Genomic DNA, 18844 nt, shown 5'->3' on the forward strand with positions numbered 1-18844 from the left:
ACCTGATCCTTTCATAGAGAAACGATAATTGCATTGGGTGATAATATCCACTAGAGAATGTAACAGAAAATGGACCAGATTTAAATATCACTGATAGCAGACTAATTAAAATACTTTATTTATTCTTCTTTTTATTGATATAAAATAACCACTGAGGGTTATTCATTCATTTCAAGAGACCTTAGGTGCCTGTTACCTGCCAGCTTGCAGTCTCGGTGCTGGGGTGTGAAAGGAGGCCGAGAAGGAGCAGCTGGGGGTGAGCGGGAAGCCAGGAGAAGGCACCCTTCACAGCAGACGCACGTGAAGGCAGGGAGTCAGTGCTGTGGGTGTGGCAGTGAACAGGAATATTTTCACACAATAGACATGAACAGGCCCAACTGAAGTTCAAGGAGAATGGCAGAGGAAAAAGGAAAAAGTGATAGTTCCCACTGTTTTTAAGGAATTTTTGTATAAAAGGTGGTATAAGTGGATTTGTGGTCAAACAAATATCTTTATTATTATTTTTGTGTGAGCGATGACGGGAATGTTTCAGTAGAAGAAAAATTTGATAATGTAGAGAGAGAGGGTGGCCACAGAGGGACAGGCAGTGGCCAGTGAAGCCTGACTGCTGCAAAGGGGGCACTTTCACCAGCTTCAGTGGCGGGGGAGACAAAGCACCTGTGACAGAGGAGGGTGTGCTGCTAGATGGGGGGGTGGGGTGGTAACCGGCTTCTCCCCTGAGAGCTTTTCTCCTCAGCAAAATAGGCAGTAAAATCATCAGCTAAGACTAAGACTAGAGCAAGGGATGCAAAAAATATTAAATCTAGAAATTAAAAAATTAATAAACCTATATGCACATGTCCTCATTTCAAATAATTAAGCTTTCACTATATTTTTTAGATTGGAAACTTTTAGATTAGTATCCTGTTTTCTTTTCCACCCCATACCCAGGGAATTTAGACTGCAGTTTGCCAGGAAGATTTAATGAAATAATTACCCTTGAATGTTGGAGAATGCAAATAATAAGCATATCTTTCAAATTTAAATTATAGGTTACTCACACTAATTCTCCATCTTCTAATAAAATTAGGGACAATAAATACCCATTGTGATATAACAATGAATTTCTCAAAAATAAAAAGAAAATAGTATCACTAAACACCATGGTTGTTTGTACTAGGTTTCGGGCTGTCAGATTTCATGATATATAAATAAAAGAGAACAGTAATTTTCTGAAATGGAAATGCAAAAGAACCTTTAAAAGGTTACTAAAAATGTGAATGTTATATTTACTTGATGATACAGAAAACCCATTAAAATATAACAATGGCAATATTACAGAGGAAGATAAATTAACCATCTACTTAACGCAGGAAAACACTTAGAAATGTGCTAGAGCCCAGAAGGACCAGTGGATATAAAAATGATATTAATTCTATCACACAAAACAATATCCTGGTAAGAAGAGAGTGCGAAAGCAACGGACAGTTTTCTAGAAGTCCTTTCCACAGATCTCACAGATCTGACAGATCTTCTGAGCGGTGATGATAAAAAGTGAAACATGGTATATTGGGCTTTGCTCAGTGTTTAAAAAAAGACAGCAGAGCAGCTGGCAAAGATTTTCTTAGCAAATATGATAAAATGTATTTATCGTATGTTGAACTTTACATAGAGAAAGAATAATATGATGGGTAATTGGGTAATTACACAAGGATCCCAGAAAAAGAGGACCTGGTGTGTAACAGGTGCAGCACCAGGGAGACGAAAGGTTTGCTGCACAATGGACTGATTCGACCTGAGGCGTCTGGACGGACACCTCAGACCTGGCTGCATAAGCCTCTGCAAGGATTAGGGACCCAGCAGTGAGGCACGTGTGGACGGTGCTCACGGCCGATACTGGCTGTAACGACATTAAAGCAGAAAGGAAGAAATACAGATTTAGAGACATCTCTCATTCAAACATGTCACACTAGCATTTTAAAGTAAGGAATTTAAAGCATCAATTATACCAAAACAACTTAAATATACCAAACTAGACTCTTTTTACTAAGTAACATAGACCTTTATATATTGCCAAACTTGTTTGATAACCTAGTTTTTAAACTTTGAAAAAATCAGAAAAATGACACTCTTGAGTTCTCACAGGAAAACCTGGGAGAGGTCTACATAGGTAATGTAGAAGCACAGAATTTTGAGAGTACAAAAAAACTTTAGGGATTATTGGCTCATATATAAAATTTTTTTTATTTACATGTAACTAAACTAAATAGAATTGAACCTGTATCTAACTGATAGCTTTATTGTGAGGGACCCTCTTATTTCATTACTTTTAAGAAAGAAATAAAAACATGTACTTCTAAACCTTAACTTTTATACAATGCTATCTCAAAGATTATTTATTTTTTCATTTTTACTTTTATTTACTTCTTGTTCAAGTACAGTTTTCTGTCTTATATTCCCAGCCCTGCCCTCCCACCCTCGTGTTCCCCACCTCCCTCCCATTTCCACTCCCCACCTTAGTTATTGTCCATGTGTCCTTTATACTTGTTCATGTGAGTCCTTCCCCTTTTCGCCTGTGATTCTCTCCCCTCTCCCCTCTGGACCCTGACAGCCTGTTCTGTATTTGAGTGTCATTGGTCATATTTTGCTTGCTTGTTTGTTTTGCTGTTTAGATTCCTGTTAACAGTGAGATCATATGGTATTTGTCTTTCACCGCCTGGCTTATTTTGCTCAGCATATAATGCTTTCCAGTTCCATCCATGATGTTGCAAAGGGTAGGAGTTCCTTCTTCCTTTCTGCAGCATAGAATTCCATTGTGTAAATGTACCATAGCTTTTTGATCCAGTCATTTACCGATGGGCATCTAAGTTGCTTCCAACTCTTGGCTATTGTAAATTGTGCTGCTATGAACATCGGGGTGCTATTTAAAAACTACAATTACTTTTTTTGCTCTGAACCTCCTTTAGCTTGGATTTTATATGAAATCAGCTTTACAAAATGACTAATTTTGCACAAGGTTTATGTAAATGAAAAATTTCCATCTAATCTAAATGAAAATGCTGCAAAACAAGTGTCTGACCTTTTCAATCATTCTCTCCCTCCCTCCCTCCCTCCCTCTATCCTCCACTGGAACTCCTTGCCTCTCTCTCCCTCCTTCTGCTTCACCTCATGCAACATGATACTAAGTAGAAGCAAAAACAACGGAACCTTAGACCTTTCTTATTCTAGGATTTTTCTTATTCATATCAAGGAAGAAGAGGGACAGGCCTAATACTGTAAGTATATCTGGTCACTCAGGAATTGTTTTTGAGGTTCCCCAATCCCTGAACTGCTTTTTTGTTAAAAGTTCCATTCTCATTGAAACTTTTAATTGAAGTGTCACCCTTAAGTTGCTGACTAAAAAGTCAAATCAGTTGCTGACAGAGATGTCATCTGTTCATATATATAATTTAGAAGAATTAAACACACTCTATAACAGAGATTCCAAATTGGAATGAAAGATAATAACATCTTTCCAATAACCTGCACATTACATTTAAAGCAGAAATTAGGACATTTATAATCCCTCTTCAAATTAGTCTTGACCTAATATAGCCACATTAAGAATTTTCATTACCAATAAGCTTATAGCCATTCTTAATAGAAAATGTTGAGAATTGCTTGAAAAGCCCATGTATGCATGTATGTGTATGTACATACATGTGTGTGTGCAGGGTGGGTTAAAAGTAGGTTTCTAGCTGTAAGTGTGTGGAACACAGAGTTTATGCTTGTATTAGATCTATTAATTATTGTTATTTTCCATGCAAACAACTATGAACCTACTTTGCCCCTACCCTATACATAAAATTAGTAATCGCATTTCTCCCTGTGGCTTCTACTATAAACCTAACCCTACAGTTAATGGCATTCTATATTGAATGATGTGTGAATAGTTTTGTCAGAATTGCAATGTTTCCAATAGGAAGAAAATCCTCCACCCTGATGTCTATAATAAGTGCTTGGATAAAATGAAAGGAGCAGCTCACCCTCTCTCCAAGACCTGAGCACTAGTTTCTTCACTGGCAACTTTGAATTAGTCTGGATTACAGATTTTACAGAGAAAGATGAACCCTTACGGAGTGCATTAGTGCTGCCCGAGATGGAGCTCCATGCAAGGAGGTGCCACAGACTAGGCCTCCTACGTGCTGCCTGATTACAGATATAAAGGTACTGCATTTAGAGAAAGCTACCATCATAGGGTCTGACCATCCAAATTCTAACTCTTCTATGGCTGTGTAACAGTAAGGGTAGCACAGACCCCAGGGACTGCCATTTCAGTACAATTTAAAGCTTTAGGACAACAACAGACCAGGCTCTGCAAGGCCAGAGGCCAGGACGCAGCAGGATCAGGCGGGCCTGCAAGTCTACTAGAGGAAGGAGAGAGGTCCCACGACTGGCATAGAAGGCAGGAAGGGCTCAAAGATGTTTAAGTATGTAAATTTTCAGGTCCTACAAAATCAGAATTGCAGAGGTAAGCTTGTCAACCTTATTTCTTAAGTGTTCCCCTTCCAGGTTGGGAATCACTGATCTAGTCAATCCACTTACTTTTGCAAAAAAAGGAAATAAAGTTTTAGAAGGTTAAATAATCTGTATCAGATCATATATCATATTTCAGTGGTTAGGACAAACACTCAGGGTTCTTAACTTGCAGATCTGTGTCTGTTATGCTGCCCAATAAGCAATTGCTGTAACAGGAAACATTTATGTACACAAACTGTCTTAATCAACTACTCCCGGCTCTAAAAGATAGCAAGGGTAGCCACGAATGTCAAGGTAATCAAATATATAAAATAAACAGAAAAGTCTGGATGATCCACCACACTACTGAGCAATGGACATGGTAAGGAGTCAGCACAGGTAGTCAAAGACCACCACTTCTGTCCTCAGCCCTCGTGTGCACCTCCCACCGGGAGCAGATCCCTGAGCTTGCAATAGTCCTAGTATTTAAAAGGTATTATGGTTTTCATATAGCATGATCTCCAACTTGCCAATAACTTCACCTAATGTTGAATATGTGTTGACACTTTAGTCCAGTGATGTTGGACAACCTCTTGTGCTGGGCTTATTGAGATACAGTTTTTAGAAATTGTGACTAAACATATTTTTTGCCTTACTTGCTGAATTTAGACAATAACCCTGGAATAAGATGTTACTTCACTGTGGCTGAATTTTCCCTGGCTTCTTGGTGTTGTATAAAATTTGTTTAAAGATATTATGTTAAAAGATTCCTCTCCAATTTAATGACTTCCATTACAAAATAAGTTCATTGGTATGAAAAAAGAATGATGACTTTGAAGGAAATGATGGAGGATGTTCTTACAATCTAAGAAATATAAGCTGCACATAACAGAATAAAAACTTGCTTTTTTGCCAATGCCATGTTGTTTGTTTACTCATTTTTATAACTTTTTAAACATTTCTGATTAGAGAGACAGAAACATCGACCTGCTGCTCCACCCATTCATGCACACACTGGGTGCTTCTTGCATATGTCCTGACTTGGAATCAAACCACAACGTTGGCATATTGGGATGATGCTCTAACCAAATGAACTACCTGTTTAGGATAATGTCATGCTGTTTTCATTGTTATTGCTTTGTAGCATAATTTGAATTCAGGGAAGATAGACGGACCTTGAGAATATCATGCTAAGTGGAATAAGTCAGATGGAAAAAGAACCAAATGATTTTTCATTCATATGTGGGATGTAAAACTGAAAGCATTAATAAGCAAACAAGACAAACAAACCACTCATAGACACAGATAACAGTATGGTGGTTACCAGAAGGAAAACATGATTGGGCGGTAAAGAGTAAAGGACCTAAAATACACGGTAATAGAAGGAGACTTGACTTTGTGTATTAAATATCAATGCAATATGCAGATGATGTGTTATAGAATTCTACACTTTAAGCCTATATAATTTTATTAACCAATGTTACCCAATGAATTTTTTAAAAAGAATAACTAATAAAAACTGTATTTCTTTTACTCTGTTTTACAATTCCTTAGGACATGAAATCTTTCAATGGTCAAGGAAATAGTCAAGTAAGCAAGCCCTCTTCTGGCTGAAATGGAGGCACAGGTAAACACAGTTCACCTCCTTGCACAACCACATCAAAATTATGACTAAACTCTAGAACTGTCACTCAGAATGATCAGAAATTGAGTTGAATGAAGGTCTGACGACTACAGAATTAGAGAAACCACATCCATTCAGACTGGTAAGAGGGGCGGAGAGGTGGACCAGGCTGGTCCCATATCCACATGTGGTGGATAAAAATTTGGGAGGGATAGCTCAGGAGCAAGGAGTCCCAAATATATATAAGGCCACCCCAGCCCAAGATTCTAGGAAGATAAGTCCCCATAACTTCTGGCTGCAAAACCAGCTCGGATTGAGTTGGTAGAAGAAACTTCTGGAGTCCAAAGCAGTTCCTCTTAAAGAATTCACACACAGACTTACTAAGACTCACTCCCTCTGAGCTCCAGCACCAGGCTAGCAGCTTGAAAGATACCAGTGGCAAACAGGGAGGGACTGAAGTTGACCTGCAAATTGCAATCAAGGCTCAAATACAAGAGGATGGTATACTCAGTCCACAGGAGAGGCACATTTTGTGTACCCTGCCCTGTTTGGGTGATAGAAGAGGTTGTGTAACTGGACCCTAGGGAACACCTACTACATTAGGCCACGCTACCAAAAAGGGGAGTCAGACCAGCTCTACCTAATACACAAAAACAAACACAGGGAGGCTGCCAAAATGAAAAGACAAAGAAATATGGCCCAAGTGAAAGAATTGATCAAAACTCCAGAAAAAGAACTAAACAAAATGGAAATAAGTAATCTATCAAACGTAGAGTTCAAAACACTGGTTATAAGGATGCTCAAGGATCTTAGTAGGACTTCAATACCATAAAAAAGAGCCAGTCAGAAATACACAGGATACAATAATTGAAATAAAGAACAATTTACGGGGAAACAACAGTAGAGTGGATGAAGCCAGGAATCAAATCAATGATTTGGAACATAAGGAAACAAAAAACAACCAATCAGGACAAAAAGAAAAAGTAATCCAAAAAAAATGAGGATAGTGTAAGCAGCCTCTGGGACAACTTCAAGAGGGCTAATATTTGCATCATAGTGGTGGCAGAAAGAAAAAAGAGCAAGAAATTGTAAATCTATTTTAAAAAATAATTAAAGGAAACTTCTTTAATTTGGTGAAGGAAACAGACATGTAAGTCCAGGAAGCACAAACAAGATGGATGCTAAAAGGCCCACACCAAGACACATCATAAGTAAAATGCCAACGATTAAAGATAAAGAGAGAACCTTAAAATCAGCAAGAGAAAAGCAGTTAATTACTTACAGGGCAGTACCAAAAAGACTGTCAGCTGATTTCACAAAAGAAACTTTGCAGGTGAGAAGGGCTCTGCAAGAAATATTCAAAGTCATGGAAAGTGGGGACCTACCGCTAAGATTTCTCTACCAGCAAAGCTATCATTTAGAATTGAAGGGCAGATAACGAGCTTTTCAGACAAGAAAAAACTAAAGGAGATCATAATCACCAAACCATTATTATATAAAATGTTAAAGAGACTTATTTTAAAAAAGAAGATCAAAACTATGAATAAAATGGCAAAAAATATACTCTATTAACAATTGAATATAAAAAACAAACTAAACAAACAAGAAGAACAGAGACAGAATCATGGATACAGAGAGCATTCTGATGGTTGCAGATGGGAGAGCAGTGTGGGGAAATGGGTGAAGAGGTGAGAAGGTTAGGAAGTACAAACAGGTAGTTACAAAACAGCCATGGGGATATAAAGTACAGTACAGGAAATGGGGTAGCCAAAGAACTTACACTCATGACCCATGGAGTTGAACAAAGGTGTGGGGATTGTCTGAGGGAGTTGGGGGGGTGCTGGGTGGAGGATGGGCAAAAGGGAAAAAGTGGGACAACTGTAATAGCATAATCAATAAAATATCATTTCAAACAGAAGCACTAAGCAGAATGTAGGATTATTCAAGTGGAATAGTATCTTGAAGGGGAGTATCAGCAATGCAGAAGGTATGCATTACTGGGATGTAATGCCAGTATGGTATGCTATCAGGACTGTGTTCTTAACCTTAATGGCTTTCAAGTATGTGATTATAGAAATAGCATTACATATAGAGAATATCTGCAGGAACAATGCAAATAAAGTTAGGAGTATTTTAAAGAATGCTGCAGGGTGAGAGTCAGAAGACAGTCCAGCAGCCATTTAAAGACAGGAGGGAGAGGATACTGCCTGGTCCAAGTAGCTCTGACTTTGGGTCTATGGCCTCTAGGGGGAGAAGCTCTTAAATATGCCAATCTCGTGAGCAGGTCATGAAGGAAAGATCTACGGTCACCAGTGCTGGATGTACAGGTGCAGAGAGCTGTGAGCCCTAAGACCTGCGGATGGTGTTCTGCCGTCATTGTAATCATAGTAATGTTATGTATTAAGGTGAAACTTAATGCTTTTCTAAAGAAAAAGATTCTAAGCTTTACTTTTTGGTTTGAAATACATAGCAAAACATGTAGAAAAAGTAACATATAAGCCAAGGAATCTTACTTCCCCAAAATTTTTAGTTCTATAAGTTTCTCATTCACAGTGTTCATTGAATTTTGGGTTTGTGTGTATTTTCAACTTGTTGACTTTGGGTTGGTTAAATGTGGAGTAAAATGAAAAAAATCAATAATCTAGAATGGCTTTTTTCATAATACAAATATATAATGTTTATTTTACAATAAAAATATCTGATTCTATCTTCATTCCAGGGAATCACTTAAGGACATACCTACTTGTGAAATAAAACAGACAATTATTTTCTAATCTTTCTAAAATCATGGAAGACAGATGAACAAAATATCTCTAAGATACTAATATAGCTGAGCTTGTCTTTAAAGCAACAACCAGAGTGTCCTTCCCAAAATTTCATCCCCACACTGATCCCCAAATTGAAATGAGACCTTACTGTGAGTATTAAAGAGAATATTTGGACAGGAATGTTGATCTCTTCACACCACATCCTGGTGCTGAGGCACTGGAGCATCTTTTGGTACCCGCATGACCTCCACCAAGGCTCTCTATCTTGCCTGTTCGCAGGGCCCTCTCTCCCTCCAAGCGTCATCATCATGGCCATCAAATGCAGAAAGTCCCACAGAAACTTTCTAAGCCCTAGCACAGTGTTCAGTATACTTAGGTAAGTCTTATTCAGTGACAACAGCAACACTACCCTCCAAGACTATAAGATCCTTCCTTTCAAGTGCTCAACTGATCACTCAAGGTTTCCATGAATCAGGCCCTGTACACAAATGTAGGGGCAGGAGTATGATAATTGTATCTCATCCCCTTTCCTTGAAGGTGTTATGGTCTTCTGAATAAGGTTAAAACTCAAAGAAATTCTGAAAGAGCTTCTGCCCAACCCAAGATTTCCACTGGATGACTGTGTGGCCAGGTGACTCATTAACTGGGACAGAATAAGAACTTGTTTCAGCTTATTGTCAAACCAGTGAGTCAGTCAGTCCATGACTTTTAGAAGTTGACGTGTGTTTATTTTAAATGTCTGTAACTTTGCACAGAGCTGTATCTTCTTTAGATAGAATCTACCAGTGTTGGTAATGAGAAGACTAAGACCCACCTTACTATACTACATCTCAACTGAACAGTAGCAAACCAAATCATCTAGTTATGATGGGAAAATAATCTGTAAAACTGTTCTGAGCTGCCACTAGTATCTCAAAGGCTAAGTTTTAGAACAAAGTAAATGAATTCTGCTTTCTCACCTCCAAAAGGAAGAGTATATAGGATAAGCACTTCAATAAAGAGCCATTTAAAACAGACTAATATCATTAAGACTCTAAGTACATTTTGAAATGTATTATTTTTCCCTGAGAAGTATATCATGTAAATCTGTAATTAGGGACTTCTAAAATAGCTAACTTTCTTTTTAAACACAATGTGCTGTAATTGTCTATTAAGTCAATGAGTACTTAGGGACTCTTAAAACTGCTGATTACTTGCCTGCTGTATTTTGGAAGAACAAGTACTAAAGATTCCTTATGAAATTGTCTTTAAAATAGAGTAAAGTTAAAAATGTACTGTTACCTAAGTTAACAATCTTCATTATTTTCCTCAGAATGTCATCTATCCAATATCATATTTATCATTCCACACCTAGGCTATAATCACATCAACTCTTATTTTATACTCTAAGTGAATTTCCACCACAGATGGAATAAACTTTTCTAATTCCATGGTTTCTCAAATTTTCATTAAAGAGGGCTTTGTTAATTATTCATTTCTTAATGTAGATGTATGAATTTTATCTCACTTAACAGGATAAACAATATATCAGGCCATATGGTGTATTTACAAGCTATTCTGTTTGTGTACTGAAACAAATGGGCAAAGCATTTACTGTACCTTTTATCAAGTTATCTTCTCTTTTGTTTGTTTATGTTTAACAGTGAAATAAATTAGTCATGTTCTCAAGATCTTTAATTATAAAGGCTATGCATACTATTATACTTTGTATTACTATTCTACTAATATATACTTTAATTTAATTTAATTTACTAAGTAATGCTTCATTTAATTGACTTTGTAATCAAGCACCACAGTTACTTCCAAATACAAATCAAGCAGAAGCTAAAGAAAGAACAACGACAAAATTATTTAGACATGAAAGCCAGGTAGAACATTTCCTTTACCTGCTGTCAACTTTTTCTTTATGGAAGTTTCCTTTGTTGGTAATGCGGAGTGTTTGGCCCATGTCTTTACTATCAGGCTTGACTAGACTAATTCTGTAGCTACAACTCAAGAATTCCCTCCAAAAAGATTGCAGGCAACAGCCCAATGTGGAGAGATGCATGTTTTGGTGTAAGTGACCAACTCTTAGACAGGGAAATGAACATACAAAAAAACATTTATTGGAAGCCAAACACTAGAGAAACAATGACAGACACAACACTCATTGACCTTCATTCATGAAGCCTATTGTCCCATGAGGACAATGAACAAAAAGCAAGGAAACAGACAAAACAATTACATAGCGTGGTATGCACTATGGAGAAAAGGAAATTGTGAAATGGAAATAATAGTGGTGGCTGTTTTTTAGAAAATGTGGGCAGAGAAGGCCTTTTTTTCAGGAGAAACCACTTAAGGTGGATTGAGATGAGAAAGAATCTTCTATTATAGGAGCATATTGACCATTCTGGACAGAGAAGGTAACATGTGCAAAGGCCCTGGGTGGAAGGACTTTGCATTCAAGAAATTGAAAGGAGTGAAGCAGAAGTGAGGTGGAGGGACGCATGCAGGTCAGAAGTATGTGTACTCACATTCTTCCTCTCTCCTTGTATCCCTGCCCCCTGCTTTAGGATGACATAAAGGTGGGGGGAGTACTTATTTTTGAATAGAGAGCCTCCAAATGAGGGTGGGGCAAGGGCCAGCTACTTGCTTCCTTTGGTACACTAAAAGGTGGCCATACATCTCTAGGAAAAGATCCCACATGGCAAGAAGTGCTGATGTTGCAGTGGCCAATGGCCAAGTTAATGAGCCTAAGGCACAGCTTGCCTGGGACCCAGAAGGGACCAGACATTCTTCGGTGCCTCAGTAGGAGGCACAGGGTCTCTGAAAGGCCTGGTAGACAAGCAGAAGCCTGAGGGCAAGATACAAAATCTTAAATAGAGAAATGCGGACCACAGCAAACAGCCAGGAACACCCAGCTGGGGAACTATCTTCAGTAGGAACCCAGGGGCTCCTCCCAGGCCCAGTAAGGATTCTTCTGTATGGAAAGATAAGGCCCAGTCAGCCTTTCCATCAAACAGCTGTGAATCCTGTGAGCTGCTGATTATCACAAATGATGTGCAATTACTTCAGACTTTCCAGGCACCAGGCTGTGCTGCAATGTCACCTATTTTTATTTTTTTGCCACCCTCTTCCCATCACGCCGCATGCAACTCTGCTATCACTGCAGAAGAGAGGGTGCCACCTCTTTTTGGAAGCCAAGACACAGCACTTCCACAGGCTTCTCCAAGGCTGGAACCTCACATCAACGGGAAAGTGGGTCACCTACTTTCCCACCTAAAGAGGGGTGACAGGGAGGGGAGCCTTACATGATTATAGAAGTATCCACACACTGGGTTCCCCAGAGGGACAGGTGCAGACAAATCAAGAAGTCCATTCTGACTAGGTCCTGAGATCCAACTAGGTCCTCTGTGTCCAACAAGCTGGGCAAACACTGTCTCCACGCCTCTGAGTGACAGGTCGGGCCTGATGAGCTCAGAGGATCCTGTCAGTTTTTATGTTCCACAGCCACATCTTTGGTGACTCCTGAGGATAAAGCACTTTTTCTAGGTTGTCTCAGATTTTTCAAGAATACAAATTGAATGTTCTCTCCTACATCTACTTATTTTTATTGCCAAGTTGAGAGAGCAGTTTGCTCCTCTCCAGTTGGTGATACTCGGAATCCATGGCACAAGTGGCGAGGCAGCCTCGAGCGTGAAAGGGCCACCCTCCTGGGGGCGCGATCCCTGGAGGCTGAGCAGCCCACTGTCACTCCACACCCCCACCAGCTCTTGTCATTTCATAATGGTTCCTCATCATTTCAGAAAAAACAGTTTCCACATACTTGGTGGAAAGGTCTATTAGTTACCAAGTGGCACATTCAAATCTGTGTTCAATTAAAAAACTGTTTTCTGGGTTTGCTTTGCTTGGTTTTGTCTCCAGCAAAAACTCCCTTATTGGAGGCATTGGGACCTGTCGTATTTTTATTTTATTATATCTATCCCTAACTGAAAACTTTAACAAAACATTTTTATGTGGTTAAATATTTTATTCTTTTGAACTATGATTTCTAAGTGTATTTAAAATGGACTGAAGGAGCACCTAGGGTGAAATAAACACAGATGAATTACACCTATAAAATGTAGGAAGTTAGGGAAACAACAAATTGGACAAACATTCACTGAGGGCCTGCTCTGTGGAGAACACAGGCTGAGCCAGCAGCTGAAGGTAGGGAGGAGTGGGCCAGCGGCAGCATGAGTTCCCTGTCAGCATGGGAGAGGCATCCTAGTGATGGAGAAGGGATGAGAAGAGAAAAATAAGCTTATCGCATCAGGTGAGCCGGGGAGAACTGCCATTAAGAAACACAAAGGCAACTAAGGAGCTAAAGAAGGGCAGGGCTGTTGTCAGTAAAGGGCTTCCACCGAGAAGGCCTCTCTGGGAGGGAACGAGCCTTGGGAGCACATGAGGGCTGCAAGCTCCAGGTCAAGGGAGCAGCAGAGGCAGACAAGGATCCCGCTGCTGTACTGGGGTCAGCAGGAGGCCAGTGCTGCCAGCGGAGTGAGCGAGGACAAAGCACAGAACCCTGTTGGGAGCTTCCAGGGGCAAGACTGCAGAGGGCTTCTCGGTGAGAGGAAGAACTTTGGAGCAAACTCTGTGTTAGACAGGAAGCCATTGGACAGTTCTGGGCACAAGAGTGACCAAATAAATAAATAAATAAATAACTCTAACAAAACAAAGAAAAGAGGACAAAGTACTATAGGATGATTAAGATAAAGAGAAAATCCATGTCCCCAAGGACCTCAGACAAAGTTTTGAAGACATGAATCTTGATTGCAAGTGACTTCATCTTCTTGGTCCAAATGCTAGAAGGACTAGGCATAGAGAAGACACACCCTACCCAGGGGTAGAGGGGCCCTGAGTCTACATTAAGAGAGGCAAAAGGAGACCAGAGGAAAGCAGCACAGCCTAACACGGGACAAAGGAATGGTTAACTGTGCTAAGAGAGAAGATCTCTATTAGAATCAGTCATGTCCATTTTATTTGACTAGTTAGCTATGAACAATTTAGTGAGAATAATTTTATTTCACTGGTGGTATATTTGTAATTGTGATATTGATATTTATAATAAGAAGTATAGCCCTATCCTGGCATAGAACTCCTAAAATCCTTTAATTTCCTGTGATGAGTGATAAATATCCTTTGTTAAGTTAATGAGATGATGACTTTAGGAAAGCTCCTAAGGAGGAGGGCTGGTTGCCTGTGGAACCAACCCTGTAATTACAGGGTTGGAACCTTAAGACCCACCCTAGACCTCCAATGAGGGAAGAGGAGCTGGAAACTGAGTTCAGTCTCCAGTGGACAATGATTTAATCAAGCACGCCTATGTAGTAAACCCTCCATAAAAACCCCGAAGGACAGGGTTTGGAGAACTACTAGGTTAGTGAATCAGAATACATGCATGTGCCACTATGCTGGGTCCCGAACTTCATGAAGACAGAATCTCCTTCCTTCAGGACCTCATCCTATGTATCTCTTCATAACTGGTTTCCTGAGTTCTGTGAGCTGCTCAAGCAAATTAATTGAGCCCAACGAGGGGGTCATGAAAACCTATGATTTACAGTCAATTTTTCACAAGCAAAGGTAGCAACTTGGACTTTTGTTTGACATCTGAAGTAGAGAGTCTTGTGGGGCTGAGTGCTCAGCTGTGGAATTTGATGCTATCTTCAGGGAGACAGGGTCAGAATGGAGCTGAGTTGTAGGACATTCAGGTGGTATTGGGGGATTGCTTGGTGTGAGGAAAAGGCCCACACATTGGAACTGGGTACAGAATTGCCAAGACATACACAGACTTTTTTTTTAAAAGAACAGTGTAGTTCTTTAGTTCTTAGTTTAACAGGGCTTATAGGGTCTGATTATCCTAAGCCTAAATCAATAATTCTAAATGTTTTGACCTGTCCTGTTATTCAGTATTTGCTCAGAGATCAGCAACACTTTTACGGATAGTGCGGTTACAACAAGTACCTATGCAAAAGCCTTACTGGGTGTGTAAGTTTTAGGAAATAACGACAACTCCCAATTTTCTGGACCAGTGAAGAGAAATGGTGACTGGGAGGTAAATGTTCCCACGCTCTTCACTCCAGCCCCACTACTGTATTTTTCAGACCATAAGATGCACCTAGGTTTCAGAGGAAAACAAGGGGAAAAATTTTGAAGCAAAAAGTGTGGTAAAATATTTATAACATAAATAACATAATATTTCACTAATGTAAACGTACACAGAACTCCACAGCAGCATTAACAACCATTATTCTTCCCAAATTTGGGGGGTGGAGGAGGAGGTGTGTCTTATAGTCCAAAAATACGGTATTTACTGAAGGGCCACTGTGCCTCAGATAACCAAAATCAGAGGTCAAGGCTTTTAATCTCACAAGCTTGCAAGTCCCAGAGGTAAAGTAATGCCCAAAGGCACAGAGTCAGAGCACAACAGAAATTTGAATCCAAGTTTTTCTAACTCCAAATTTGATCATATTCTCAAACTTGGTTAATTTCCAGAGCAAGAGATATTGGACATCCTACTGCCCCACGGAGCAGGTACTACGTAGGCGGATAATTAACAGTAGAAGAAAAAAATTAGCTCCATTTAAAGAAATTTAACATGAAATGTGACTGGGCTTATAGTTTCCAAATGATGTGACTGAAAAGACTGCTGAGAAGGAATCGAGTAGATGACCATGGCAGGCATGGTTTCTTTGGTTCTGACTTTTTGTATCTTTTTAAGGACATCCATGGAATACAAAGCATGAGAGAAAGATCTTGACAAGTTAGTGATGCTACATCCTAAGTTTTAATTTTGATTCTAATGGTAGAAAAAGTCCACTGTGAAGTACTCTGCATTAGAAAAAACAGATAAACTGAGCCCTCATGGCAGGAGAAAAGGAGTTTCATCTGGCTGTGGGACACGGGGAGACCTGCAGGTGAGCACCTGTGGCTGGGAACGGCCACTACTGGGAATCTGTCACCACCCGGCCATACAAACTCGCCTTCCACCCAGCTGAATGGGAACTCCCAAGTTCTCAACTCCAGAGGCCTTCACAATCACCAGTTAGGTTGTCAAGAACTTCTATTGGTGTCCACTCACCAGGCCTTAGTGAGTGGACACTGTAAAATATTGAGTATTATGATTATGGGGAAAATGAGGTAAGATTTGGGTTTCACACAAACCATTACAAGGAAGAAATGAGAAAATGAGTCATGAATGAACCTGTTACAACAGTTAGCTCTAGACTTTCAAACTTTATTCCATGGCAGTACCTAGACCGACCCTTTGTTTTTACTTTCCAGTGGGAAAAGAATTCAGTGTCAAATAAATACTTTTGGAGCAGACTGGTGTGTGCATGTGCATGTGACTTTGCATATTTTTGCTTTAACAATATGGGCATGAATGATATATTGAACCATATCATAAGCATGTCTTAAAGTCTAGGTATTTAAACAAATGAATAATTATAAATCACAGGGCTAATTGAGCAACCCATAATAAACCATATTAATAATGATTAATCCAAACAAATTTATAACAAAAAACAAGCACAGCAGTAACCAAATATCATAACCAATGGAAGACAGCCAATTACACCTGGTCTTCCCCCCAGATCACAGGGATTCCAATCACCTGAGTGTGACCACACAGAACAGGAATCTTGTAATACTGCCAACACATGGAAGTCAAACTTCGGAAATAATGGAATATTTTGAAAACTCAGTCAGATTTTAATTTTAGCACCATTTCAAATTTTGGAATCCTTAATAATTACACATGTTTATGTAAAAATGAAAATCTATAGAATGTTATGCAATTTTCTGATGGCACAGCTAACATTAATTGAGCACATACTATGGGTCAGGAAGTTTTTGAAGTATTTTATATATATATATATATATAAAATATATATATATATATATTTACCCTGTTTCGTTATAAATATAGGAGCTAGNATATATATATATATATATATATATTTACCCTGTTTCGTTATAAATATAGGAGCTAGACATACTAATATTACCTCCATTAAACAGATGAGGAAATAGACACAGCTCAGCAAGCAGAAAAAACTGACATTCAAATGTAAGCATTCTGACTCCACATTTTACACTTTTAAAATTAGGCTATATTGCCACCTAGAACTTAAAATTTTAGATCCATTTCAGGCTCTTTGGGAAAATCTGTGTAACTCGTCTGTACAGTCAATTCTAAATATGATGAGAGTGCAAATAGTGCAATGGTGTTGGGAGGAGTGGAGGTCAAAGACAGACTATGGGGAAACTGAGAATCACAGACATAATGACTGATTGTATGTGTGGGGTGGGGGGCGGTAAGGAGGGGGCAGAGTCCAGAATAACTCTGAATAAGAAGTAGGAGCATTGGAAGCAAGTAGGAACAACAATAGAAAAGCAAGCTTTTGGCTTGGGATGATGTTTAGATTTGGGATAAGCATCCCACAGGCTTCAGGATGCTTATGAAATATTCCAGTGAAGAAGTCAGTTAAGCAGCTTGACAAAAGAGCAGGTAATGGGTGAGGTGGAGTGAAGAGAACTGTCGCTATACCTGAAATGATCCATCCTTACCTCTGTTTAAATCATTCCTACTTGAGAAAGTTGCTGGGGTGAGAGACTGAGGGGTGCATGTGGGTGTTGGGGGTGGTTACCATAAAGAAAGAACCATTTCCCTGGCATGCTGCGGTGTGAAGTCTGGTAGAATAAGAAGTAGGATCGAAGGAACCACAAAGCACAAATGCTTACACTTTTCTCCCGACATACACTGAGCATGGAGCCCCTGTGTTACACTCTCTGTGTACCGATCCTATGTTTACGATGCACTGCAGGCTCCGTTAAGGACCTGTATCTTATTGACTTTGTGGTTTTTAAAGAACCTAGGAAAATGTAAAAATGCTTGTCATTTTTCCAGGGATCCATCTCATTTATACAAGAAGTTAAGGGATTCTTTCAAAGATGCCCTTTTAGACTTAAGGTTCAAGCATCGTTGGGGCTGGCTCAATGTAAGATATCTTCGCTAAAGAGCAACTCACTAGTTTCATTCCGAGAGGCCACAGGGACGGCACAGCAGCAGTGAAGGAGCGAAACAAACACGAACGGGGAGAACCCGCACATGCGTCTAAACCTAGTTATTGGTCATGTGCCTTTCTGATCAGAAGAATCCTTCAGATAAATGAATAACATATTTTGGTATGAGGTCCATTAGAATTTACAGTGGTTAATTTTCTTCTTACCTTTCAGTAGCTTGAAAGACAGAAATAATAAATATACCAATATAATAAAGGGTTTTATAAAATTTTTACAACTATTTTTAACTGCTGAAATTTAAAATATTTTTTCTGGACATTTAAGTTGTTTCCAACTATTTACTATTAAAAATAAAAGTGGAACGATGAACAAAATAAATATTTGTTTTTTTCTAAAACATTTTGAAATCTATTCTATCAAAAATTAAGATGAAATGTCCAAAAAACTAAAACATACTTTAGCTAAAATCAATGGCCAAATTAGATGGATTTGAGCCTGGCTTTGTTCTCTAAACTAAAATGTACAAAATGAAGATTCTTTAACATAATACTATCAAAATAATTTCTTAATGACTACAACTTTTTATTTATATGAAACATGCCCTTTGAGGCTTAATTGAGAGTAATAGGCTTTCAGTGTAGCTAGAGTGATGATTAATCAACTCACCTATCTGATATTTAGCTTTCAGACACTTACAATTCAAGCTAAGTATTTGAAAAACAACAGCAAAGACAAAATACTCACGACATGGTGCTTCCAGGGGATGCCCTGTTACATCGCACCATCCAATCGGGTGAATGTCAGGGCTGTCTGCGTCCGTCCAATAGTCGTATTTGTGGTCCCAGCCATCAAAATGAATCTGTTGAATAATTAGTAGTTAATGATTAATTTCACTATCCCTATATCAAAGTATTTGAAAACAGCTCTCCAA

General features: G+C 39.0%; 1 protein-coding gene across 1 annotated transcript in view; it reads right to left on the bottom strand.

Annotated features, from left to right (window-relative positions):
* L3MBTL4 (L3MBTL histone methyl-lysine binding protein 4) overlaps positions 1-18844 on the bottom strand; it is a 277084-nt gene that overhangs the window by 156579 nt on the left and 101661 nt on the right. The window contains exon 10 of the mRNA XM_037050371.1: positions 18658-18772. Coding sequence (XP_036906266.1) covers positions 18658-18772 — 115 coding nt within the window. The remainder of the gene's footprint in view (positions 1-18657; positions 18773-18844) is intronic.

The sequence above is a fragment of the Sturnira hondurensis genome, unplaced genomic scaffold (genome assembly GCF_014824575.4).
Source record: "Sturnira hondurensis isolate 20B ecotype Veracruz unplaced genomic scaffold, ASM1482457v3 Scaffold0006713, whole genome shotgun sequence".
NCBI classification, from domain to species: Eukaryota; Metazoa; Chordata; class Mammalia; order Chiroptera; family Phyllostomidae; genus Sturnira; species Sturnira hondurensis.